The 27,661-nt window shown below is 37.4% G+C and overlaps 2 protein-coding genes across 5 annotated transcripts in view; one reads left to right on the top strand and one right to left on the bottom strand.

Annotated features, from left to right (window-relative positions):
• Positions 1-140: 140 nt before the first annotated feature.
• On the bottom strand, positions 141-27,247 carry BRAP (BRCA1 associated protein). Its single transcript, XM_074297339.1, has 12 exons — positions 26,844-27,247; positions 24,888-25,049; positions 23,951-24,146; positions 22,688-22,877; positions 18,227-18,340; positions 16,979-17,127; positions 13,118-13,193; positions 12,501-12,639; positions 12,012-12,121; positions 8,669-8,758; positions 3,743-3,846; positions 141-2,655 (listed from the first exon to the last, which is right to left on the bottom strand). Exons 1-12 carry the CDS (start codon positions 26,926-26,928, stop codon positions 2,292-2,294), a joined length of 1,779 nt encoding a protein of 592 aa, XP_074153440.1. The 5' UTR covers positions 26,929-27,247; the 3' UTR covers positions 141-2,291.
• A 36-nt stretch (positions 27,248-27,283) lies between these two features.
• The window catches only part of ACAD10 (acyl-CoA dehydrogenase family member 10), a 41,478-nt gene continuing 41,100 nt past the window's right edge, over positions 27,284-27,661 (top strand). Inside the window, exon 1 of one of the 4 annotated variants that reach the window (XM_074297321.1) lies at positions 27,284-27,347. The gene's annotated coding sequence lies outside the window, so the exon portion shown is untranslated. Of the gene's footprint in view, positions 27,348-27,520 lie in introns of those variants that run through there. The other 3 variants (XM_074297312.1, XM_074297308.1, XM_074297316.1) reach the window with 3 other exon arrangements.

Below are 27,661 nucleotides of genomic sequence, written 5' to 3'. Positions count from 1 at the left end.
TTTCCTTTCCAAAGCCCAGAAATGAGAGGCTGATGGTAGCTCCTGAATCCAGGCCCCGGATACTTTCCAGGATATTAACCAATGGCATGTCCCTAAACAGTTTGCAATTCAAGACAATAAATCACACCCAGACAAGAGTCATTCCAAAGCTGAGCAATTTTAATGCAATTTCCCCATCCAGGGTAGTGTGGGGATGGTAAGTGGCCCATTTTCAACTTGGAAAATGCAGTAGCAGCTTCCCTTCTTACAAATGCTCCCCCTCCCTCCATTTCCCCCTTGTGAAACTCAGTTAAATTCAAAATACATGAATTTCAAAACAAACAATTTTAAAAAATATACTTTGTCTAGTTAAGACTTTATGATAGCTACCTTGATAAACATCTTTCCCTCCAATCATTACCTTTCTCTTTTGTTTACTTCCCTGTTATAGCTTCATATTATTACTTAGTTCCACCCCTTCTGGAAAAAAAAAAAAAAAGAATCACTGCTTTCCTACCTGGTTATTTTCTTATTTTATGGTGTGGTGAGCTTGTAGAAAGGATACTGCACACTCCTAAACTAATTCTAATTCTCTTAATTAGATCACTATTCCAGATCCTGAAAGGTCAAACATGCAACACAAGCTCTTGGCCAAAAAGCAGGATTCTAGCTAGTGTAAAAATATATTTTAAATAAAATAGAATTTCTATAGGAGAGAGAATTTGACTGTTTTACACGCCGACTAAGGTTTCAAGATAGATCTGTACCTAAGGCCAAATCAACTTGTCTAGTAGGTCTAAGTAGCAAAGGACTGAGAATGTGTAAGAACATGTGTAAGAAAGTTCCTCAGAGATGCTGGAGCAGCAAGTCAGAAGAACAAAGGGGAAAGATGCAGCTGGTGCACTAAGCTGTAGATGAGATTCTTAAGAAAAAAGTGATGATGTAGACCAATCAGCATCAAAAAATAATTTTGAAATGTGAGAATTTAGAGACAAACTGATTAACTGTTGCATTAAAAAAAAAAAAAAATCCAAGACCTAACAGTGTTTGCTGTGTAATTTACTCTGCTAGCTTTACTCAAAGCTAAAGGCCAACGGCCAATACTGTTCTCAATTAAATTTTGCTCTGCATATCCAAATACAAGTCACACTATAGCTTGAGGTTCTGATGCATCACTGGAGGTCAAAAAAAAAAAAAAAAGACCACTTATAAAGGGGCTATGTCACAATTCCCTCTATTCCAATTCAGGGCAATTTAGTCTTTGGAGATTTTTTCTTTCTGAAGTTTATTTTAGCCTCTAGCTCAACAAAGAATGTAACCTTTATGAATATTTAATCAGCACTGATCTCAGCAGAAAACACAGCTGGCAGGACAGGTATCCCATATACCCCCACTTAATTTACATATCCAACTAGGCTGAATTACTTGGTCAATTTATGTGGCTCAATGTCCATCTCCTGGAGCAAGAGCACTTATAAGGGAGGGAGCTGTCGGTAAGATTCTGGGCAACAATCACTAAACCTTCAGACTTCAGAGTCATAACAAAATTAGGTGAACCCAAAACAAAGTGGAAATGCAGTTGTCATGTTCATAGTGAGTGTGTTCTGTTCAATTTTGTTTGTTTTTTTCCCCCTGGCCACTCCTAAAACTGGAGTAGATGCTCCAGTAACATGCATCTAGGACTGGTTCTCAAACTTCCTTAAAGAGGAAGGCCTTTCCATTCCCCTTTAGCAGGGTACACATATCAATGATATCGATAGAAAGGAGTTATGCTCATCAGGATCCAACAGGACCAACTTCTGACAAATGTTTCTGGAACTACCGAATGGCTTGTACAGCCTCAAATGCGCCTATTTTCTTGACCTTAGCAGCTGCTACTGCTCCAAGGGTCCTTTGGTGCTCCAGTGCCTAGGAAATCTTCACTGAGGTTTCAAATTTTTTCTTAATTATCAAAAACTGACCCCAGGACTTAAGTGTGAAATATACCAACTCAATAAATACAGCTGAAAAATGTAGAGTTAGTTTTCGGTAAATTTGGAAGGCAAAATGGTAATTAAAACATGTCAGAGATTAGCTAAATAGAACAGTTTAAAGAAAAACCCTTTAAATTCCCATTAGCCATCCTGGTCATAAACCCCTATAACTCATTAAACAACACACTAGGAAAAAAACGATCCAAACAATTTCATGTTGATCCTCACTTGGTGTACTTACTTATTCAGTAACCAACCTCACATTGAGCTGGCAGCCCCTGACCACCTCCTGGTGCCAGGGGCCACTGTCTTAGCCACAAATGCTTGCTTACAAGAGGCTCACTTGCCCCTCTTGCCCCGGCCCTTTCTGGAGGGCAGCTTCCCTGTACCTCCACTGGAAGGGGAGCTTGCAGCAGAGGCCATAGCAATGTTGATCTGTCCTTCCTGGATTTCCTGCCGGGTCTCGGCTGGCAGGTGATTAATTTTCTGCTGGGCTTCAAGATAGAACATAACATCCCGCAGCTGCTCCTGGATCTCTGTGATCTGCATGTCCTTCTGATCACAAGTCTCCTTCAGAACTTTCTCCTCCTCCTTAAGCTTATTTTGCAGGAGGACTTGATTGGCTCGCAAACACTTGTTCATTTCTTGCTCTTCTTTGAGCTCAGTGGACAGTTTGGCTAGTTTTACGTTCAGCTGTGTGCACCTTTCAAAAGACAAAAGCAACACAATGCACATTTTTCAATAGCTCTCTCCTCTGTAAACCAATGAGGGAGCCAATGCTCCAGGGTCTCTCCCTTATCCAAAACACTTCACTATCATCAGGTTCAGGCATCTCAGCAGTATTATCTCTGGCTAACATATTTAAAGTACACAGGAACATATTCACAGATCATTTTGATTTTTAAAAAAATTATCTGGATTTGAAAATTCAAGAGCACATTATAGCCCAGCCACAACCTACCCAGGAATAATTACTAATCCTTTCCAGTAGTTGTTAGTTGCTAGGTGCGTGCTTGGGAGATGGAGTGTTGATAGAAGAAAATTATCAGGAAAAATAGCACTCCTGCAAAGTCAAGTGCTCTGACCTTCAATGATATACTATATAGGCAGAGGGATTGTGCTTTTAAAATTAATTTTAAGACTAAGTGACCTATGGACCTACCTCTTAATTCTCTCAGGGAACAGAAGAAATAGATAGGAAGTCACCCAGAAAAATTACTTAGTAACATTTGCCTTTCTTCTCAAATACCTGCAGCAATTTCTGTTCTGACCTACAATTCGTTAATCTTTTGCTCAGCATTCGTCAACTTTCCCCTTCACAACTCCCTCTGCCCCCCCTTTAAAGTACACTGTATTTCTGGCCCAGCTGGAAGAGCCCTCTTTACTCTATATACCAGGACAACTCCATCCAGTTATCCATATCTTCCTAAGAACAGCTAATTATGGAAATAGAAAAACTTCTCCTGGAGACAAAAGAAGGAATACTATGTTAACACATCTTAATCTTACCAATACCAAGAGAAAAGGGAACTACATTTTACAATATCCTCTAAATTATTCTGACCTTTAAAGATAAATACCCCATTTTCTACTTAATAGATGGTCCAAAAGCAGGCAAGTGCTATATATAAAGAGGAAAGAATATGCTGGGCCATGAAAGACTGATGATGAAAACTTTTCTAAGCTTGAATACTACTTCATAATATTTCCATAACTATTAGGGAAATTATTCCATTATTTGAGGGATTTCTTTTAAAAATCCTTTAAAGACTATAGAACCAAATACATACTTTCTTTCCACAGATTGCTTTTCTTTTTGGAGATCATTGAGTCTGTGCTCCAGAGTATCACATTTCTCAATTGTTTCTTTAAATTTAGTCTTCATGTTGTTAATCTGAAAGTGCAAACAGATATCATATCTATACTTTAGGCAGAGCAAAGTCCTGCAAACTTCTCATTAATATTACTAATTTAGCGGCAGCTTCTAGACTTTGAACACCTATTCTACCACATAGATGGTCAATATCTTTATCTGTTTTTAAAAAATTGTTGAGTATTTTGAGTATTGAGTACTATGCACTACTTTCCCAAACAAAACCAAATCAAAATCCTTTGCGACATTTAAGAACTGGAAAACAAATTCCTATCTAAATCAGCCATGTCATAAAAACACATGTCCCATTCTGCCAGAAGGTAGACCGTGCTGATTCTTCACTACTAGTTGTCTGGACTCACGGTTGATTACTATGTTGATCAGAATTCTTAAAGTTTTTTTCAGAATTGTTCATTTTTATACTTCTGATGTTATGGTATAACTGTTCTACTAGTTCTGCTCACCTGTACCAGTTCACAGAAGTTGTTATCAGGTTTCTCTAAAATCAATTTTCATCTTTTCTTTTGGCACAAGACTATTTCATTACATTCATATATCAAAATTTGTTTAACAATTCCCCAAAGATGGACTCTCTTAGTTACCAAGTTCTTTATCAGGACAGAAAGATCTATTATTTTTTTTTTTAAATATAAAAGACTTTTTCCTTTCTTTGATCTCTTTGAGTTTCAACTTATTCCTTTTCAAACACTTCTCAACTATCTCCCGGATTCCCATGCTCCTTGGAAACTGATCAAGAAAATCAATGAGAATATAAAAAATTTAAAATTGATGAAAAATGTCCATGCTACAATATATCATAAGAGGAAAAGATGGAATACAAGATACTATAGAGGTGCCCTTGAGACTTTGTCCTCATGTCCTACTACCAATCATACCTTGCCAAATTCCTTGAATTTGCTCCCATCAACACGCCTTTGTTCCTTTTTTACTTCCCTAATCAATTTACTATTCTACCCACTAAAGCAAGCTGTTCAACCTTGTCTTCCTTCCTCAAGTCTTATATGGATTCACTCCACCTTATCAGCTGAGGAGACCTAGGCTTCTATGACCACAAAAATATTGAGGGCATTTTTTAAGACTTTCCTTCCTTGGTTTTGCAAGAGTCCATGTTGAAAAATTACCCATGCTTATGTTTTGTAAATAAAACGCTATAATAATAAAAAACAAAAATAAACTTTCATTTTTTTCTTCCTTCTTCCTCCTCTTACATCAATCACACATCATCCTGTATTCATCAGCTTCCAATGATCACTTTTATGCAAATGATTTTTATATATGTATTTAGCCCCAGTCTTTCTCCTGAGTTACAGTCATACACACATTTCCAGTTGCCTCTTGAACATCTAAACCCTGTGTCCCACAGAAATCTTTCATCTATTCTGTGTATATCTTTTATGCATCTAAATTATTTACATGTCAATTCCCCAATTAAAATTTAAGTTCTTTTTTGAAAGCAGTTCTTTTTGCCTCTGTAGTCCCTAGTGCACACTATCTGGCACATGACAAACAATATATACGCTGACTAGTTATGAGAGAAGAGTCAAAGGTATCTATTGAACAAGGGAGATAAGAGTGGATGATGATGCTAGAAACAGAACTAATAAAGTTAGGAGGAGGAAAAGATTTAACTGAAAGATAACAAATTTGGTTGTGGACATGCTGAACCTGAGATTTCCATAATTTCCATAATCCATAATGGATCTGTAAGAGATCCATGTTTGGAATTCAAAAGGGAGATCAAGAAGGGAATCATTTAGTAGTGAGACTCAAGGCACCTGTCCCACTGACCTTTTCTTCTAAACAGGCCAATATGTCTATGGCTTCTTAGTGTTGCAGCATAACATGGCTATATAAAAGATTTTAGCAAAAAAAAAAAAAAAAAAAAAAAAAAGCTACAATTAAAAGTTCTTAAGTCAGAATAATGTTGTCTCATGAATTGGCTGGAACTCTTTTATCTAGTTGGTCTTTGTGTTGATGAAAGTTCTCATGTCTTCAAAGTTGTTATTACAATACTGTTTTTATTGTATTAGTGGAAGAACATTAACTTAATGGCCTTCCCTCACCTACTAACTTTTTACTAGAAATCAACAAAACCAATTAAATGATCTGACTGAACATTAAATCTACTTATTTCATTTTACGTCTTCTTGTACCAGATTCCCAACTTGAATTTCTAAAGGCTAATAAAAATGTCAAAAAATAAACAGGAGGAAGGAAAAACAAAAGGGCCAGAATTTTGTCACCAAGACAACACCGCTTCATCAAGAACTGTATACTGGAAGTAGAAAATTCATAGTAAAAGCCAAAGTTTGCTAGTAGGGTTCTAGGGCTTCGTTTCAAAATATCTGATTGCACTGGCTCCTTTTTGTGGCATCATTGTTACATAGCAATTAATCCAAAAGTATCTTAAAGGGTACACAATATCATAAAATGACCTTTACAAGTTGCTTGCATAAAGTATTCTAGGTTGCAATGCCAGTATGTTTCCACAAAACCTATAAATAAGATTATAGAGTACTTTTCTTTATACATCTCTCTCTAGTCACTGATAAACTGCCAGTCAGTTGACCTTTGGCTTTGTCAAGGTCATTTTCCATGAGTTTGAATAAAATCAGTTAATATTTAGGGATTATTCAAAGGGTAAGGAAATGCTTTATTTAGTATGGAGAAGGGGCATCTTCTCTTGATGAACACAAGTGCTAGTTTTACAAGCTGGAGAGGCTTCCAGTATGGGCTTAGTGATGAATTAAAATGAAAATAGAAAAATGTGAGGACACCAGAAGTGAAAGAAAGCACTAGCAATCTAGTAGAGGGAATGGCAACCACCAAAGACCTTTGAAGAGTATACTGTTTTCCACTTACCACAATCTATATATCTCCAAAGAATATGAAATGTAAGTTTTAAATCCTTTGCACTAAGCATTTATCTTGCTGGAAAAATTAATATCTTCGTTCCCCCCCCCCCCTCTTATTAAAGATGTGGCTGTGACAGTGTAATTTGAGCTGGAGTTTATCAGGAGTTCAACAGATCTGGTTCCTCCTCTTTCACAGGTTAAGTGGCAGGTAATCCAAAGGTCATATTATAACTGGGCATTCGCCCAAGCAGAAATAGACTGCCTTGGATCCTGAGTTCTGAGAAAGGCCTAATCCAACTGAAAAATAGTTCCCAGTTCCAGTTTTGAAACATGCAGAGTGACTCCACTTATAAGGAAGGTCACAAAATTCAATTGAAATTATTTTAATTCACTTTAAAAGAATATGCTATATTATTTTAACATGTATTGGAATACCTGCCATCTAGAGGTGGGGAAAATTTGGAACAGAAGGTTTTGCAAAGGTCAATATTGAAAAATTACCCATGCATATATTTTGTAAATAAAAGCTATAATAATAATTAAAAATAAGAATATGTTATCTAGTCCATTTTATGAGGAATGTGGAAATCATAAAAGGTTAATGATACCATTTTACTAAACACTCTTCTGGAACCTGACTACCTCTCTTGCCAAAACCCATAAATGCTTATTGAATTGAATTCCCCAGGGAAGATAGTGTCTCCAGCAGGAAGGCACATCTTAAAAATAATAATAATAATAAATAAATATTGTATCATTGTATTTGTTGACAATATAAATAGTCATTTACAATTGTTCACCATACAACGTTGTTACTATGTACAGTGTTCTCCTGGTTCTGCTCACTTCACTCTTCATCAATTTATGTAAGCCTTTATAGGTTTTTCTGAAACCATCCTGATTGCCATTTGTCATAGCACAATAGCAGTCCACCACAATCTTATACCATAGCCGCTCACCAATCAAAGAATACATATTTTTACAGCTCTTTGCAAATAGTTCCAAATTGCTCTCTAGAATAGTTAGAAAGTTCACAACTATACCAATAATGCAATACTGTTCCAGTTTTACCCACTTCCCCTCCAACAATTATAATTTTCTTTTTCTTTTATATTAATCAATTAAAATTATTTTTATTTGCCCCTTTCTAATCAATAATGATTTAGAGCATTTTTTCATAGGATTACAGGAAGCTTTGATTTCTTTATCTGAAAAGAGCCCATTCATATCCTTTGACCACTTTGGAATTGGGGAATGACTTAGGTTCTTATGAATTTAATTCAGTTCTCTATATATCTGAGAAATGAAGCCTTTATCAGAGATATTTGCTAGAAACTGCTCTCGGTTTTGTTTTCCTTCTAATTTTGGCTGCATTCTGTTTCTGCTAAAATAATTTAAATGTATGTAATCAAAACTACCCATTTCATATTTCATAATCCTATCTCATTTGGTTGTAAATTTTTTCCTTATCCATAAGGTCTGATAGGTAAACTATTCCATGCTCCCTTAATTTGCTTATATTATCATCCATTATCTCTTAATTATTATCCATTTTGACCTTATCTTGATATATATGCATACAAGCACCATTGTATGTTCCCAGGAATCATGTTCATTTTAATTACTTTTAAGTTGCCAAACCATCTGGTTGATCCAAATGACACATCCTTATATTTTTAAAACAAACAACCCCTACCTCCACAAAACCCCCAGACATGCCTATACATGGCATTAGATAACTTAAGATTAAAAATTTTAAAAAGACTAAGCCTTCAAAATTAAGATGTGGCTTAAATGATTCCATCTAAAATGAAAAACACTTTTTTTCTTTGGAAAAGGAGATTGGAAAGGAAAAGATTTTAGAAATAATCCTCCTCCCAAATTTTACCTTCCACCCCTCACCCCATACCTCCAAAGTGTTAAGAGATCAAAACTGTAACTCCCCAGTTACCAATAAGGAGACTCACTTCCTCAGCAGTATCTTTTTCTATCCGGACTATCTTGTTTTCCCAGTAGATTCGCTGAGATTCTAGCTGGCTCGTTAGTAAATAAGAATACTAGAACCAGAAAGAATAATATAGATATGAATACACATGAAACAATTGTTGACAATTTGCTAAAATTTGTTTAGAAAGCTGAACCAAAAATAATTATACAGAAACCTAAAAATAAAAATTACAATATAACATTTTTATCTTAGTTGAGTCTGCTACTCTAAATAAGCTGGTCTTGACTCGATATGTATTAAAGGAAAAGTTTTATACAGATTAGGATGCTTAAGTTGAGATTTTAAGCAAAAGTAGGTATCTTAGGGGGTTAAGATAAGGAGGGAGTGAGTTTCAGTGCAAAGATACAGAAACAAGACATACACAAAGGTGATGAATAGTGAGAAGGCCAGTTTAGTATGATCAGAGTCTATGTAATAAATCTAGAAAGCTAGGGTGCATCCCAATTGTGAAGTTTTTTTAAAAATAGATTTTATCTATACATTTTTCTTTTTATATTGCCTAGATTCCCTTCTCATTTCTTATCTCTGATTTAAAAAAAAAAAAAGGGGGAAAAATAATTTAGTAAAACTAATCAACAAACTGAAAAGATGTGCCATTATATATATATATATAAAATGTGCTGTGGCCAGCACAACACAAATGGGCTAGTGGCAGTCGAAAATAAGGAGACAGGGTTGATGAGAATTCAACAGAGCCATTTATTGAGAGAAATGTTGCTTATATATCTTAAAACCATGTTACTATGAAAAACATTGTACTCTTGATTAATCTTAGGAGGAGGGGAACATTCTAGTTACCAGAAGTTTCTAGTTTCCTGGGAATTCTCTGACAATAATGATCCATACCTGTGGACTGCTGCTTGTTTAAAACAAAACAAAACAAAAAAATATCTTCTCTCATCTTTTCTTTTGGGCCAAGCTTGGTTTTTATAATTTCTGAAGATTCTTTGTAGCTGTTCTTTTGAATTACACTGTTTAGCTTGGGGTCTCCAGGTCCATCATGCCCAGCTATAACTTCCTGATTGGCCTGCCTGCTTAAGTCTCTCCCCTTCCAACCTACCCTCCACTTAACAGATGCAGTTATGTTCCTAGGCTGATCATGTCACTTCCCTTCCACTTCCCCCAATATATTCCACATCTTATCATTTCCAACATCAAATATTAATTTTTGTCAGGGCAGGTAAAGCCCTTTACAACTGAGCCTCTTGTTATCTTTCCAGCCTTCTTTCACCTACTCTGTGAAGCATGCTCCTGGAACATGACGTTCCATCTCCCACCCCAGCAGCTCCATGCTCTGTCCCTTCACTTCTGCTTTTCAGTTTCTAAAGTTTAAATTCCACCTTCTACAAGAGGCCTTTCCCCTCACAGATTCTCTCCATAGATACTGTTTGCATAGTGCCACAACATGCTGTCTCTTCCAACAGACTATGAAGCTCCTTGAGGGCAGGGACCATCTTTTTACCTTTTTTTGTTTCCCCAGGGCTTAGAACAGCATCTGGCACACAGGAGATGCTTAAGAAATGCCGGCTGATTTCGTGATAGACACTACTCTTCTGCAGACCATCATCTCTTGTCCCCTACCACAATCACCTCCCAATTAGTCTCCCTGTCTCCAGCTCTCCCTTCTCCAAACTATTTTTACACAGCCACCCCACTGACATCCCTAAAGCCCAAGTCTGACAATGTCCCTTCACTGGTTAGGAAACTTTCATGGCCCCTTATTGCCTCTAGGACAACATGCAACCATCTCTCTGGCCTTTAAAGCCATTTACAACGTGGCTCAACCCCATCTTCGAAGGCTGGTTACACAACACACTCTCCCCCCATGCTGGGTTCCAGCCAAACTGGCCTATCTGCCATTCTCCACACCTTTGCACAAGCTGTCCCCATGCCTGGATTGCTCACCCTCCTCTGGCAATCTCTACCTCCGAGAACCAAAACAAGGGACACTGCTCACATACCACTTTTCCTGAGTTCTCCCAATTGTTAGTGGCTTCCTCTACTTATTTTGAAAAATCTACTTTATTTCTAACTTCTCTGTGAATAAATGGTGCCTCCAACAGTCTTTGAAGGCATGGACTGTGGCACTGTTACTATTATGTCCAGCTCCTAGCAAATAGTAGGTTTTAATAAATAATAAAATTAAAGTAGGCAAAAGCATGAAATCAAATGATTTTCACATGAGAAGTAGTATAAAGTAGATCACCGATCTCTAACAATGTAGAGGTGGAGGGATGTGCAACAAACATATGAGAGGGACACAGTTAATTTTATGACTTATCATTTGATATGGAAAGCTATTCTCTCCTCTGACGCAGATAGCAGCCTATATAATAAATGGTTTCTCTCCAAGTTCTATAGCAAAAAAACAACCAAACAAAACATTGCCCTTTAACTAAACTAATGGCGAGTCTCAAATACTGACATAAAGATACAGTACATCAACAGAGCCATATGTGGAGCTCTTACAGCCTGAGCTGCCACCAGGCTAGCCTAGACTACAGGAAATCAATGTTATTTCCATACTTTGATGAGGCACCAGAGCAGGATAGAGGAAAAAACTGCACTGCTCCCTATGACCTATTACAATACACTAGTGACTAGCTTCTTAAGCTGATCTATGATCCCAAATGGGATCTTGTAACTAATCATGGGGGTTGCCAAATTATGATTTATTATCAGAAAATGTTTGATTTGTATACCTATTTTATATACCTATATACTCAAAAGTTGCATAAAAATTTCTCAGGTGAAAAGGGGTCAGAAAAAAAAAGTTTAAGCCCTGATTTAAAGGACCAGAAAGTAGAAAGGACTAGAGAATAGCACAAAGAAGAATTATATAGGATGAAAGGATGTGAAGGATTGAAATGAGTATCAAGTGGGCACATTACACTGATGAAATAACTGATCCACTAAAATAATTTTCCACAGTAACATGGATAATATTTCTTCAAATGTTTTTGAATGAAGAAAACACTATTATCAGCTTTTGACTTTATAATTACCTAATGGCATTAAATTTATTTCTCTTAAGGGGCAAAAAAAAAAAAAAAAAACCAAAAACAAAAACCAGCCCACAATTGTATAGTATTCTACATATAATTACAGGACACTTTAAATGCGTTATGCCAGACATTAAAAAAAAGGCAATTCTTTAAATCATTTGTTCAAGTAGAGAAAGCTGTAAAATCAAAACAAAGGCTGATAAAATTCTAGGTAAAATGGCCAAATTCCAAACCTAAAGAGTTTTTAAAAGACTAACCAACAAAATGAATAACAATTCAAGAAGTAAAATACTTTACCTCTAACTGTAAGGCATCTATTTTCTCTTCCTGACAAGTATCACCCTCACATTCATACTGTACTATCTTTCCATCAGTTTTACTTGCGACCAATCGATGAACATAATTATCTAGAGGAAAAAAAAAAATCAAAAGTTTTCTTAGACAGAAATGGGCCTCTATAAGCTTTTAAATCATAAAAAAAGTTATCTAAAGGACTGGACTGGTAATAGTTTGTTCAAGAAAGGATTAGTTTAGCCTTGGTAGTTTCATCAGTGAGAGGTTTGGCAGTTTGTAGACTGTAATTACCATGCTGTTCAAGTTCAAGTTATTCATTGGGACACTGAACATGTTATGCTGCTATGCCAAGGGAGATCAATGTTTGCAGCAATTAGTAGGAAATATGACAGCTATTTACTGTTAGCAATAAAGGGAAACTGAAGAGTTGAAAAGATGTTTGCTCCTAAAAAAATGTGTGGGCAGACTGATAATAAAAATGACAGCTCATACCTCCAGCATAATCCCAGACTCGGTGATTAGTTAGCTGCATTGCATAAGTGTGCTGGGTTTCTTCAAAGTGCTTGTAAGCATGCCGACTTACATATCGTCCACATCCTATATGGCCACAGATCAAACAAATCCAGAGGTTCTGTCAACAAACCAGAAAGGCAACCATTAGGCAATGTAACTGATAAATCTGCTACACTGCAGCAGATAGGGTCTGAGATACAGAGGAATACTTTGGTTTGTACCTTCAAGAGTTCTGAACATATGCATTTTGAGACCCACGAACCAATGAACAGTTTTAATGATAAATCATTTTCCATCTTGTTTTTTTGAGTACACTAAGAAAATAGCAAGAGTGAAGTTTCAGAATTGTATTAAGTACATACTGATTAAAAACAGAATAGATAAAAGTATCAAGTCACAGTAGAATATTAGAGGCACATTAGAAATGAGAGATGCAGTTATACTTCCTGTCTGATCCCTAAAAAAGACTTTAATGTAGAGCCCCAGAGAAACAAGTTGGCTCAACAGGACCTAAAAGGAATTTAATTGCACCCAGCAGAGAATACTCCCAGCTAAGTCAAGATGAGTTCATCACTCTTTTAAAACCCATTACTTACTTCCTGAACTCCACATTCAAAACATTTATTTTCTTCCACAGGTTCTGGTGTTTGACAATATCTGCAAACAGGACACCTATCAGGGTAATCACCAGAAGACAGAGGAAGATAAAGAAACACGTTTCAGATTAGATAAAATAAGACTTGTTAAAGATACCTTTTTGTAGTATAAAAAAATGTGAATATGACCGGAGAGAGAACATTGCTGCTAATCTCTCTTCCTTTTTTTTTTTTTTCCTTTTTAAAAAATTATTTATTTAGCATTTTACTTTCACCCAATTACATGTAAAAATATTTTCTGACATTTTCAAAACTTCTAAATTCTCTTCTTCCTTTCCCCCTCACTCCCTCTTTCTCACTGGGAAGGCAAGAAACTCAATATAGGTTATATATGTATAATCATGTAAAACCTATTTCCATATAGTCATATTATAAAAGAAAATTGATCCAAAAAAAATCTCATCCAAGAAAAATAAAGTTAAAAAAAAAAAAAAGTATGCCTCGATCTGTATTCAGACTCCCATCAGTTCTTTCTCTAAGGTTGGACAGCATTTTTCATCATAAGCCCTTCAGAGCTGTCTTGGATCATTATACTGCTGAAAATAACTAAGTCATTCATGGCTGATCATATTTTAATATTGTTGTTACTATATACAACGTTCTCCTGGTTCTATTCATTTTTGTTTTGCTTCAGTTCATGTATATCTTTCCAGGGCATCTGAACGTTCTGCTCACCATTTCTTATAACACAACATTTATTCACAATCATATACCACAACTTGTTCAGCTATTCCTTAATTGATGGTATCCCCTCAATGTCCAATTCTTTGCTACCAGAGAAGAACTACTGTAAACATTTTTGTATATATGCATCCTTCCCTCCCTCCCCCCTGTTTAAAATCCCCTTTGGGATACAAATCTAGCAGGGATACAGATTTCAGAATAGTTGGACTAGTTCACAATTCCACCAACAGTGCATTAAGATTTCAATTTTTCCACATCCCTTTAACTTTTTTCCCCCCATTTAACTAATGTAATAGGTAGGAGGTATTACCTCAGAATTGGATAACTTCTCTTTGTCCAAATAAATTTTCAAATACAAAATAAAGGATAACATTTAATTTACAAATTTACAAAAAAGGACATTACTTATCTTAAGGATATAACCTCTTGATATGATAACTTTATAAATAAAAAGATAAAGTGAAGAGAAATGAAGGAGAAGCTTGGATCATACTATATACTCCTTTCTATCTTTCTGCTTAGAGTTCAAGACTAACAGTCAGAAGTCTACAAATCAGAATTAGAAACTTAAGATAACTTATCAAGTTTGTTTAATATGTGAAGTTATTGATTTTGGGATGTCATTACTAACCATCTCCTTCCTAAAGGCTTTATTTCAAGATTTTAATAAAAGAGCTCAGATTTTACCCAGGTGGGAACCCCCTTCCACTGACAGACAGCTGCCTTGTAATGATTTAGTAGATAGTACACCATGTATATAGCTGGGGTTTAAAAAAAAAAAAAAAAAAAAAAAAAAAAAAGGCTCATCTGGCAGATCCAACTTAAAAAACTTCTCCAAAACATATCTAGGCTAGTCTTTATAATATATGAATGTATATCATTATAGTGCCTATATTTTTAAGCTTTTTCAAGGGTTATACTTTTTTTCTCTTCTTAGAAGAGGTAGACTATATGTTTAGTTCTGCAAAACTGTTTTTTAAAATTTCTTTATTACAAGGGATGGCTCAATGCAAAGGGAAGGGAAAGTACGCATTGAAATAAAGATGATATAAAAACCAAAGATATCAATAAAAAGTAAAAAAACAAAAAAGCAGCTTCAATCTTACTTTCAATGTTATCCTTAGTTGGTTGAAACATAGCTTTTTACTAAATGACAAAATCCATCATAAGTACACTTTCTGATAATTTATAAGGTAGCATGCTATAATCCTGAGGCAAGCCAGGTAGAGAAATGGATGGAACTCCAGGACTTAGCAGCTGGGTGACCCTAGGCAAGTGAGTTAACATCTATTTGTCTCAGTTTCCTCAACTGCAAAACGGAGATAATAGGGCCTATCTCAAGGGGTTGTTGTAAGGAACAAATGAGATTATCTGTAAAGAGGTTAGCAGAGAGGCCCGAACATAGTAAGGTACTTAATTAGTATCTCTCTCTCTCTTCTCTATCTAGGTGAAAATTATTAGGTAGATTATATTGGTCCCATTATAAATATTTCACAAATCATGTTCAAAGATAAAAGATGGATTTGATGGCGTTAGTTACAATTCACTATCATATGTGATATGTAAAAAAATACAAAATCTGCTTCCAATGAAGTTTTTAATCACTACTGTTTGTGAATCACAACTTTTTTTTTTTGATCATCCAAAAATCTCAACATTAAAAAAAACCACAACAAAATTTTCAGGCAAACTTTTAGCTATAAATACTGTTATGTCAGCTAAACAGCAATGAAAAGTGAATTTTATAGTTAACTGTCCAAACTACCTGATCATAAATCTATGAATATGATCATTAAGAAGAAAAAAACCCCCAAAATAAAAGCTACTCTTATGTCAAAGAGGGTTGACAAAACTATTATGAAATGGTAATAACCATGAAGGTTACATATTTGACAAAGGGGATTATATATTTTCTATTAATTTTACTGTAGATCCACAATGTTTTATAAATCATTAGCAAAAAGGAAATCTCAATTCTCTCTGAACCTCTCCTCCTTTTTCTCATCTTCTTCACCCTCCCTTTGTGTTGTTTTCCCCAACTGGAATGTAAACTCTTTGAGGGAAAGTTTCCTTCTATTTGTGTCCTCATTGCTCAGCAGACTGCATCACAAATATTCTCATTTTCCCCCCCTCGGATGGGAAGTATGTGCTCTTAATATCTATTTTACAGATTAATGACAGGCACAGGTTAGTTGATTTTTATAGGACCACACACAGCCAGTAAATATCTGAGGCCAGATTTGGACTCTAAATCTTCCTGATTCTGTGCCTGGTGCTCTGTGCACTGTGATACCCCCTAGCGGCCTCGAAATTACTTCACCTCTTCAAATATCTATTTCTGTCTCTGTAAAAGGAGGAGGTTAAAACCAGATAATCCCTTCGAGCTCTAAATTCTCAGGGACACTTGACAACTGATGTTACCAGAGTTGACACAGAACTCTCTGCCAGGTACTTGACCATGCTACCAAAGGCCCAGGGGCAACAGTCAGGTTACTAGATAGAGAGTTAAGTTTCCTGACATCAGGGATCTTGGTAGTTTGCAGAGGAAACTAGTTAAGTCGCTGGGTTGTCCTGCCAAGGCAATCTCATCTGAAGCATTATAAGAAATCTTAAACATTTTTTTTTTTTGCTTGGCAATAACCATGACATTTGGCCAGTGACTCCTAACATTCACAACAAACTAAAATGCCACTTAGGCAGCTGTTGCTTCATTGATGAAAAATTTGGAACAAACAGCCTACAGTATAAGATGGGAAGCATGATTCTAAACAAGACTTGGCCAAAGCATAGAGCAACATAAATGAGAGCTTCAAGTTTTGTCATTTAGTTTCTGTAGCATTGAAGTACAGAATAACTCATGATTTACTGGACAAATTCCATCTGGAGGCTCAGAATCCAAACTCAATGCTTTTAAAAAGAGTTTGGTCCAAGAATGCTGATTATTCTCAGGAATGATGGGATAAGAAAAGAAAATGGAAGAGGACAATGAAATCTGAATAGTACCACCCACAATTTATGAAACTGAAAAGAGCAAGACCTTTTTTTTTTTTTTTTTAAATTCCGAAGAGGCTTTTCATATTTATAGAGATTAAGGGGGGGAAAAGCCATCATACTTACGTAGTATCATCCCAGCGTTGCAGACATTGGCTATGAAAACTATGATTGCACAACGTGGTAAGTATCCCATTCACAGACTCATCCATCCTTTCTAAGCATACTGTGCACTTGGGGAGCTCTGTCAGGTCCATCACTGGGAGGCTGGCACCCTAGATATAAATGTAACCACCACCTTTCATTTCAACAAGTTAGGAGTCGATAAAACTGTCAAAGTAGAATGAGCAAACTGCTACTAATTAGGAAATTTAAAATCTTTAAGTTTCTAGCCAAAAGTACACCAACCTTCCAGCTTTTAAGTTCATGAAAACAAGAGTCTGGGAATAACAACAAAATATTCAACACCTTGATTTATTTAGAAAAAGCAGTTATCAAAAGTAGCTTTATTAGATATAAATTCACTGGCAAACTGACTTTTTAAACTCAATATTCCTCATTTTATCAACATTTTCTATGTTACGATAATAATCACTAAGCTTGATTAGCCCCAGGAATAAATACTAATCTGTTATTAGCTGTCTAATCTGTTATTAGCTGATAAGAATCCAATAAATTCATCAATTACACACATATATTTTAAACATAAATATAGTATAGGACGAAAATCACTTTACATTTTCAGAAGAATTTTGCAAAGTTCCTCAAATTTTAATATTCAATTTTTTTCAAGCTAGCCAGTAAGTATTTTACTTGGAGGAAAAGTTTTCTAATGTGAGGCCAAGAATTTATTCTCAACCTAACAACATGATAGTCTAAATGGTTTTACTTCAATCAAGTCTAATGCAAAGTAGAGAATATTAACTACTACACTTTGGAACAATGTAAACCTACAATATAATGTAATTAAATTGAGGAATCCTTAAAGTGATAATCAATGGAGGCAAAAAACTTTGCCAGATGACAAGCAGATCAGGGAAATAGCAAGGAGTTTTCAAAATAACAAATACTAGGTATGTAGATATGGGAATATATAGATTTACAAACCTATTTCCAAATTCAACTGTCAGAGCTTCACTTGATCAACACTGACAATGACTTAATTTATAACAATAATTTATAGTGTCTCTCCTTATGACACTCCTATTAATGGATCATCCACATTTTATGTATGATGACAGAGTACAAAAAAGGCAGAAAGACTTGTTCCCAAGTCTTTGGACTCAAATGACATGAATGCTCTTTTCATCACATTCCATTGCTTCTCATGAGCATTTCTAGAAATCTTAAAACAGGAAAAGCTTTCAAACTTACATCTTCCGATTTCACCACTTCAGCTCTCTCTACATACACCAACTGACAAACATCTTCTTCTATTGAATTAAATTGTCGACCATTGCATGCCATATAAAAACTATCTGCATCAGCCTGTGAATATAAAGAAGGGAGGGGAGGAAGTTAATTTCCTCTATGTGTATCTGTATGTGTACTTCCAAGGAAACATTCTGAATATTTTTATTTAGAAAAATCACACATCCTAAGGCTATCTGAACCTGTCCAGGTCAATATTTCACTTGTCCATGACACTTTCTGGGCCGAAGACATTTTCTACTTAAGTATTTACGTGCAGAAAGCTGACAACTATTCAAATTTTAATATTCAACTGGCAATACCAATTTCCTCCCTTCCCTGGTAAGCATTTTCATAGAAGCTGAAAAAGTGAATTTCCTTTTGCAAAGCCTTGGAACCAAATCAGAATTAATGAATGCTTAAGATGAGTTCCATTAAAAAAGTCAACAGTCATGCCAGAGGAAAAAGGCATTAGTGCAAGCTGAAAAGAAAAAAAATTCATCTTCTTGAGTAAGCAAAATATAAATCTCATCATGAGGGTTTAAAGAACTGAGTGCCCAGTATCAAATATAATGGCTAAAGGGCTCCAAGTTTGTAATACCTAACAAATTAAGTCATTCCGAGGGAATAATGTTTAGTGGGAAGAGAACCCCCCAAAACTTTTGGCTCCTATAAAGCTGCTACAAGGATTAAGAGTTTGTCTTCTTTCCTAAATACATACCCCTGTAAAAATGGCAAGGTGAAATATGTTTGTGTAGATAAGACATTGCCTTTTGGTCTGGTTTTAGGAGACAGAAAATAGGTGATTCCACTAAAAAAATTAGCCTTTTAGAGAATGCTGAACTCATCTTTCATATAGTAGGATCAGCAAAATTTGGAAAAAGGTACAAATCTAAACACAGGAAATAAGTCTGCATCAGCTCTATCAACTTATGTAGTATTTTATTATAGCATTTAGTTTGAAAAAGGAAATATCATACAAATTTCATCACCACAAAGAACCTACACAGATTCAGAAAAAGATTCTCATGATCTTTGGGAAATAAAGAAATGTTCTTTATCCCAAAGCTCAGTACTCCTTTAGAGCTTATAGTACCAGAATGTTTTTAGAGTGCTTTTAATGCCCTTTGATGGATGGAAATTCAATTTTATTTATCTTCCTTAATGTTTATTAAATGTAATCAAGTGAGCCAAACATTTGATGAGGAACTGCCAGCTATTAGCTTCACATTTTTAAGGTGTTTCTCCTCCCTAGAAAAGTGGCTTTTAATGTTCAACTCTGCAAGATGTTAAAAAAAAGAATTCTCTATCTGATATTACAAAGGAGAAAACTTAAAAGGGCCCCCTTCATTTCCAGTCACAGCTTTTTTTTTTTTTTTTTTGGAATATGTAATTATAAAGAGGCATCTTAAGACAACTAATGCTTATTTGAAGAAACTAGGGGTAGAAAGCTAGGTACCCAAACATATGCCAATTTCTCTGAACCACCTCCTTGACTAAAGTGGAAAAGATTGCTGCTGGGACAAGGCACAAATGCCTCTCATATCATTCCTTCTCATGTCTTTTTATTACTATTCAGACTTAGTTCTTCATCCAAGGAAAAGAAGGGTAAAAGAGACTGATTCCTCTGTTTCATTCAACAATCAGAAACATTATCTTTTAAAAAAACAACAAAAAACGACCTTTGCATCACAAAAGACACTGTTCATAAATCTACACATCTCTTACATAGATATCCAATGGTTCTTTTACTATTAAAAATACAGTTTATCACTTCCGTGTTAGAATCTTTGGTTTGTTTGTTGTTTTTTGCAAGGTGATACATCTACCTGACCCAATAATGATGGGCTTTTTGTAACATGACACTGTCCCAAGGAAATAGGATGAAATTTATGTTGGGGAACAGTAAAAAGAATCCTTTTGGTCTGGAGTCTAGATAGAAAGGCCCTCTTAGCACCAAGCATGTTGAAGCCAAAAAAGGCTGCCAAAACCCTGCCCTACTGTGTATGAATAAATTTAGGACTACCTTCACAGGCCTAGATGAAATTATAAATTCTTCACTTATGAATTTAATGCCTGAAAAGTCATAGTAAATATCAGTAAATACCCCTGTACATATGGCTTACAGAATAAAGTTAAGGAAAACAACCTCTCATGAGGTTGGAAAAGGTACAGAGATACTTTAATAGTTGTTCTAAAAGATTGAAATTTTTTTTTTTAAGAATTGAAAAGGAGACCATGGAAGAAAATGAAAGTCCATCTATACCACTTTTTAAGGAATGCTATAAATGAAACAGTTTTGAAAATTGGATTGTAAGTGGTACTCAAGTACTCAGGAGGATTGCTAACACTTTTAGGAAAAGCCAATTACACAGTGGGATTTAGAGCAATGTCAAATAATATTGGTGAGAACGCAGACCTAATAATGCCAATGCCATGGAATAATCCCCACATAGACCAATAAGCTTCAAATCTTACCCTGACTTTGGACTTAATTCCTAAATTTAGCCAACAAATGTCAACACTCTGTCACAGAAGAGTTAGATGGATGGTCTGCTACACAATAGCAAATCCACTATCTCTATTAGTAAAACAATTCAAAGCACAATCATGGTAGATCAATAGTCATCTTCATATACAAAGAATGGTACGAATTAACAAGAGGACAAGCTTGGTGAATTTAATGATTTTTGAAGACAAGACATTCCTTTTAATTGTGCTTTTTTTTTTTTTTTTTTTTTAAATTCCTGTTCACATTTTTTCCGCATCTGGCCAACTTTGTACAAACTTGAGAATAAAGAATCAGTTTTCTGTGATGTCAGGCCCAAGTCAAATAACTTGATAATTAAGAGGCCACTGTGATTGTTGAAGCAAAAGTCATTAAGATACATAGAGTTTGAGCTAAAACTTATATAAATAGTGGCTTTCTTCCTTTCCCCACATCTTCACCCCACTTCTTCCAATAAGTGTAGGACATCAGTTAAAAATTTTTAGAAAAACATTTACTGAATTTGCAAAGTTCCCTAATGATTTTTTTTTTAATTTTTATTTCCCTAATGATTTCTAACAGGCTTTACACATTTAGTGAAAATAAGTGATTTAAGAGCTCTTAGACTCTTAGCTTTGCAACTTCTAAACTTTCAAGCCTTGATAGTTGAAACCCATATTTGTTTTTTTACTTGTGAAGTCGAATATGGACAGGATGCTGGGTATGTGTACACTTGGCATCATTTGCAAATGAGCCGCACAGTGATATTTTCTCTTTCTGGTGCTATAAGCGTAGAAAAGTCAGACTCAAATTTCAGCCTAAACTGTCTAAAATTTAACCGGGAAAAGTTTAATAAAATGAACAAAAATCCAACATAAGAGTCAAATCATGACTGGCAAGGATTTGAGTCTATTTGAATTTGACACCATTGTTGCAGAGCATGTACAAAGTACCAACTTTTTCTCTCCAAGTTTGCTCCCTTATAGAGCCGCTGTATAGCTGTTATTGCTATTAGCAATCTTGCATTGCTTTAAAGAGGGGGTGGCAAGCCTGTATACCTGTGGTGGCATTTATGCCCTTCCACCCACAAATTCTTGTGACCTGTCAGAGACCAAGGCTAACAGCACTGAAGACACACCTATTGCCATCCAGCTAGTCTGGACTCCATTTAATTAGGGCAAATTGAGGGAGGAATTTTCCTGGCAAGGTAAAGGAATCATTGTGACAAAACTGTGCTTTAAATTCCTTGGCCTAATTTAAACAAAATATGATAGGCAAAAGAAAAACATCAATGAGAAAATTAAGGGCATTATAATTTTTAAATTATCTGAAGTTTTAAACCTATTCTTCTAAGTTTTTCCTTCAAACTAAGAATGATATATATCTACCAAAGAACTGAATTTTTGGAGCTGCTTCTTTCACTTAATACCATCATCCTTTTAAGAAGTGAAGGGAAGAAATGGATCATCATTTTATCAACCTTCTCAGTATTTACCTATAGCAGTGATGCCTCAATTCTGCAACAGTTTACTAAACTAAACTCAAAAGGGATTATAAGACTTGGGTAGCTTACATTTAAAACTAATTTTAAAATTATGTACTTAAAGCACTTTTTCAGAGGAGACAAAGAAGTGGGGAGAGGAGAGAAGAAAAATTGAATATTGCAACTCTAATAAGGTGACTGAAATTACTACTAAATGAAAACTGCCAGACTGTAAGTAACCACATGGCAAGGAAAAGAAGGCAGGAATTCTAATAGCATTCACATTATTGGCTATGTAAATGGAGTTCAGTTTACAACAACATCCTAGGTAATACCCAGAGAAATAGATATTTTAAGTAGTTTACATGAAAAGTTTCTGATCCCATACCACTAGAATCAAGTCACATAGTTCCAAATACAATTTGTGCAACAAAGAAATCATCTTAACTCATACCTGTGCACTGAACTTTATCAGCACCATATACTGGTTTGGAGTAGAGTCTCTGATTATTTTCATGTGCTCAATGACTTCATTAAAAGGAGCCACAAACTTCATGAGGTCATGACTTGTCATTGTAGCTGGGACTGTGAGGACACACAGCATAGCGCTTCGACGCACATCTTCTTTTAAAGAGGTCATCTTACTAAAGAGACAATGACAAGACTGTCTTGAATAGAGGAGCCAGGGTGAGTCAGAACAAGACAATGCCATTTAAAGGTCAAGATAATAGATGGGAAAACCCTATGTCTCACTAATTGACTATTTACTTGAGAACACACACACTCAAAAGATAATGAAATGATCATCACTTCAAGTAAAGTTAAGGCTTCTGTATCATTTGCCTACTAGAAAATTTTAACCTCTTTAGTTAAAAGACACATTATATATTGTACCGGGCAAATAGTCATCATTAAAAAAAAAAAAAAAAAAAAAAATCATCTGCCACTGATTCAGCCAGAAGCCAAACTGTGGGGTGAGAAGAAGGAAAGCAGAACTTTGAAAATGAGAACAGAGTTCAAAACCATGCAATATGCACAGAATACCCTTGTAGTTTTGAAGATCATAGAAATGATTATCCCAGTTACAACAAATGGACTAGAGAAAAAACTAGATTACATTTTAGCTAACCTTTTAAATTCATTTTAGCTGCCATGAACCAATTTCTAAAATCTATTTGCCAAAACAGTTGTCACTGAAAAGTTCCATGAGTTCTCAGTGGGATCCTGATAGACATCAGAACATCAAGATGTCATTCAAAGCGCTGAGTAGCCAGGAGGTTTTGAGCCAACTATCAGTTATTAAGAACTGATGATCCAGCAGAAAAAGTCTGTTGAGGGAAGAAGCTGAAACCGCCTAAAATGATATAAAGGACTCTCCATAGGATTCTATTATCAATGTTAATATTCCTCTCAAACATCTCCCTTCAAAATATCCACCTCCACTATTACTTTATGGGCAGATTAATACCAATACTGAAAACTATTAAGAAAGAAAAACATCTGGTCTGTCCATAAAACCAAACTTCATGTCATAAAACAGAGTGTCAGAGAGACACCATTAAGGAAATGTCATCACTCTGAAGGGCATCTCTGGTCACTAGGGCCACCCACACCGAAACTAAGCCCCTATACCACCCAAGCCCGCCTCAGAGGGAAAAAAGACTCCCCAGCACATGCTCACACTTATCCAATTCAGAAAGAAGAATACTTTTCTTACTTTGTTTTGTATAGGTGCATTATGCCATGAACTATTTCAACTGATGGGTTTCCACTGAAGAATGAAATCTGGTCCGGAAGTTGCTTAGAGGGAGAATCTGGAGCAACTTCTTTACTGTGATCTCCATTTCTAGTTTTTTCAGGAGAGGAGGATGCCTCTGAAGACTTTCTTTCTTCCATTGTAGCTTTCATCTCATCTTTCACAAATCAAAATGTTTTGATAAACTTTATAAGATTACAAATTACATTAAGAGGCTAATTATGCTCAAGGATTCCTATTTTACATAAGTCAATCAGACAATTTTATTACATATACCTTCCTAAATTTTTTTCAACCTTTCAGTGATTGTACCTGGTAAAGAAAACTTAATGTACTACAATTTGAACAAATTCTCCAAATAATCAAATATATGTATTGAAAAAGAAAAAAAAAAAAAAAGGATCCCTAAACTTCAAATTGTAATTTCTATTGGCTCCTTAAAAATAAAACTAACACTTTTGATAACTTCTAAAGACATTACACTTTACAGAGTATGCTTATATGCAGATATTTTATACATATGGTCAAAGCTAATATATTTAAAAAGTAGAACTACCAGTTTTGGTCATTTAAGTTTCAGAATTGATCTAATTCCTCTTAATGGAGCAGATCAGCAAAACAGTGAGAAGAGACAGCAGATTTATTTGGATTTTGTCATTCTGCTAAGAGATACTCTGCTTTCAATAAAGCCAAGACTAAGATAGTAGGATGAATTTTAAAAGTACTTGGATGAGATTAAATTAAAACCCACCTACCTATGTCATATTAAAAAGAAGGAAACTATGGTAAAGGTTTATAAGATATTAAAATAATGGGTCTATTGAAATAGGAATATGAAATAATCAACCAGAGGCATAAAACAATCTAATAAGAGATTCGAGACATTTGAAAAGCTTACCTGGGTTAGATTTTATGGTTTCAATGATCATATCTGTCATTTCTCGCCGGCCAAGATGTTGGTGAATAATTGCTGCCTTCTCCACTGGTGCCTTTCCTTCTAAATGGACCTTAGCTGAAGCTAGTGTCTTTTCTTTGATTTCTTCATCAGACATTTCCCTAACTAAGTAAAACATAACTAATTAATATCTCATCCTGGCGGTCCGGGCGGAAAAACAAACTCCTCCTCACACCAATAAAGCCCCAGGCAGGTCTGTGGAATAGCACAGTCCCCGGGTAGCTTCTATATCATTAGAGAAGTCAGAAATCACTACCATTTTCGTTACCAGACTGGGACAAAGAGAAAGGGATGAGAATTTAATCACTTACAAATATATGAAGATGTTTTAATGATATGAACTTCCAGAGAAATTGGCCACAAAGTCCTCAAGTCAACATTCATCTAGTAATGTAGTATTTAAAAATTACCAAAACCAAGGTTTGAATTTGATATAAAGCAACATAAAATAATGCGGTTACAAATTTCAAAGCACTTTCATACACACACATATACATACATATTATTATATCATATATATATATATATAAAATGTGTGTGTATATGAATACATAAAAGCTCACTTGATCCTTAGAAGAACCTTGTACAATAGGTTTCACCATTCTCATTTACAGGATCACAGGGTTGGAAGAGACCTCAGATATCATGGAACACTTTACATGAAGGAACTGAGGCTCGGAGAGACGTTCAGCTGGGGAACCACAGAGCTCGGACCAGAACCCAGGGCTCCTGACTGCCGCTCTCTCTGCTGCCTAGTTACAGAAGTGAAGGCCCTGAACACCTAACACCAGAACAGCCACCACGACCTGCCCGAGCGGCGTCCCTCCCAGTCACATCCTTCCCTAAGGACGGAGGCCTTTCTCGATCTCTCTGACCTCTGGATTGCGCACTGTCCATCTGTACAACCTTTGTAAAAACTACTCCGACCCCTTCTCATTCCTTCTTGGTCAAGTGCTCCCACACCCCGTGCGCCCTCTTCCCTTCCCTCTCAGTGATGTTCATTTTGACACTTCAGAGACTGTATCACTCACAATTCTTGGTCATGAGACCGCACAAAATTGTATTAAAAATATGGGCCTTTGTTTCAGAGAAAACTCTGGAATCCTTGGAAGAACTTGAAGAAATGAGCATCTCTCAGACGGATCCCAACTTGCTCTTTTCCTGCTCAACTCAATATACAAACCTTGTCCGAGGTAAGCTACCCAGGTAGGGGCGCGTCAGGCTAGAGGGCGAGCACCTTTCAGTCCCTCCCCTAGGCCGTTCTACCCTTCCCTAGGGTCCCCGCAGAACGTCCAACATCCCGCCCCCGAAGCCTCCCCCGTGATTACTTCCGGTCCCCCAGCGGTCTCCCCCACTAGATGGGAGAGGACAGAGCTGACCCGGCACACAGTAGGTGCTTAACGCTGCCTGACTGGAGCATCTCTCGGGCTCCCCTGACGGGAAGGCTGCGGTTCCTTTGGTTCTCCAAGGAGGACCACTGAAAAGCCCTGATGTCGGAAGATGGGATTATGCTCCCATTTTGGAGAAGAGTGGAGGTCCGGGGAGGCGAGTGGAGCCTCAGGGGGGGAAGGGGTCTAGCCGCCGAGGCACCTCCGGAGGCCTCAGGTGGGGAGGGGGAGGAGAAAAGGTAGGGAGATGCTTCGCTATTTGTTTGTGGGAGGAGTCAGGAAAGGACTTGAAGATGAGGGACCCAGGGGAGGGGGAAGGGAGACTAGCCTGAGAAGCTGGGGGGGGATGGGGGAGGGTCTCTCTGTCGCCGCCCGCCCCACCCCCACCTCCTGCCCCATTTCTCCGTCAGGACTCCCCTCCGACCTGCAAGCCGCCCCGCCCCCTCAGTCAGGACCCCACCGTCCCACGCCCGCGGGCCGCCCCGCTCCGGGCCATGACCGGGGTACTCACCGGTGGCCGCGCTGAAGCCGAAGCCGGCAGGCAGGGGCGAGTGGTCCGCGAGCTCCAGTCGGATCACAACCAGTGACACACTCATAGGGCGGGCAGGCGCAGCCCGGCGCGGGCCCCGACGGGCCCAGGCGGGGACGGGACGGGCCGGGCCGAGGGCGACGATACGGGCCCCTTCCCGGACAGTTGGGGAAGGGCAGAGACGCACGCCGCCGGACTGGCCCAGGGAGGCCACCGCCACGCCGCACGGCGGGCGGGCTGGCTGGCGGGTTGCCGGGGCCCCCGCTGCCGCTGCTGCCACCGCCGGCCCCGCGCTCCCTCGGGCGCTCGCTTCACCTCCGAAGCCCGACGGGAAGCGAGCGAACGAGAGCGCCCGCCACTTCCGCCTCCCGGCCGCCGTCCGCTTGTCACTGGCGTGATGAGGGGCACGTGACGCGAGAGGGGCGGGGCCTGAGCCAAGGGAAGGGGAGGGGCGGGGCGGTCACGTGAGCTGAACTCTCCGAGAAGGTGAGCGCATTCTGCACTATCCTCCACTCCTTCTCCTCTTCCTCCCCCAGATCCTGAAAGTTTCTCTCCTTCCCGCTCCCCCTCTCTCTCTCGCGAGCTTGGGGGTGGGAGGGATCGTGCGGAGCGCGCCGGGGGCAGCTGTTAGAGGCGTTGGGGGACTCGCCTGGCGGGGGCGGAGCTAGAGCACGAGAAAGGCGTGGCCAGAGCGGGACAGGGGCGGGGCCTCACGGGGGCGGGGAGCTCGGAGCTCAGCATTCTCAGCATCCCTCAGGTCTGGAAGCCTTTGGACCACGTTATTCTGCCCCGGGTGTCTG

This window comes from Sminthopsis crassicaudata, chromosome 1 (genome assembly GCF_048593235.1).
Source record: "Sminthopsis crassicaudata isolate SCR6 chromosome 1, ASM4859323v1, whole genome shotgun sequence".
Classification (NCBI taxonomy): Eukaryota; Metazoa; Chordata; class Mammalia; order Dasyuromorphia; family Dasyuridae; genus Sminthopsis; species Sminthopsis crassicaudata.
This window is presented reverse-complemented; position numbering and strand designations above follow the sequence as displayed.

Coding starts and splice junctions, on each gene's coding strand:
- BRAP (XM_074297339.1), bottom strand. CDS start 26,928: ATGAGTGTGTCACTGGTTGTGATCCGACTGGAGCTCGCGGACCACTCG. Junction 24,147..24,887: donor AACCATAAAATCTAACCCAG/GTAAGCTTTTCA, acceptor GATTTGTGAAAG/ATGAGATGAAAGCTACAATG. Junction 12,640..13,117: donor TTGAATGTGGAGTTCAGGAA/GTAAGTAATGGG, acceptor GTTTGTTGACAG/AACCTCTGGATTTGTTTGAT.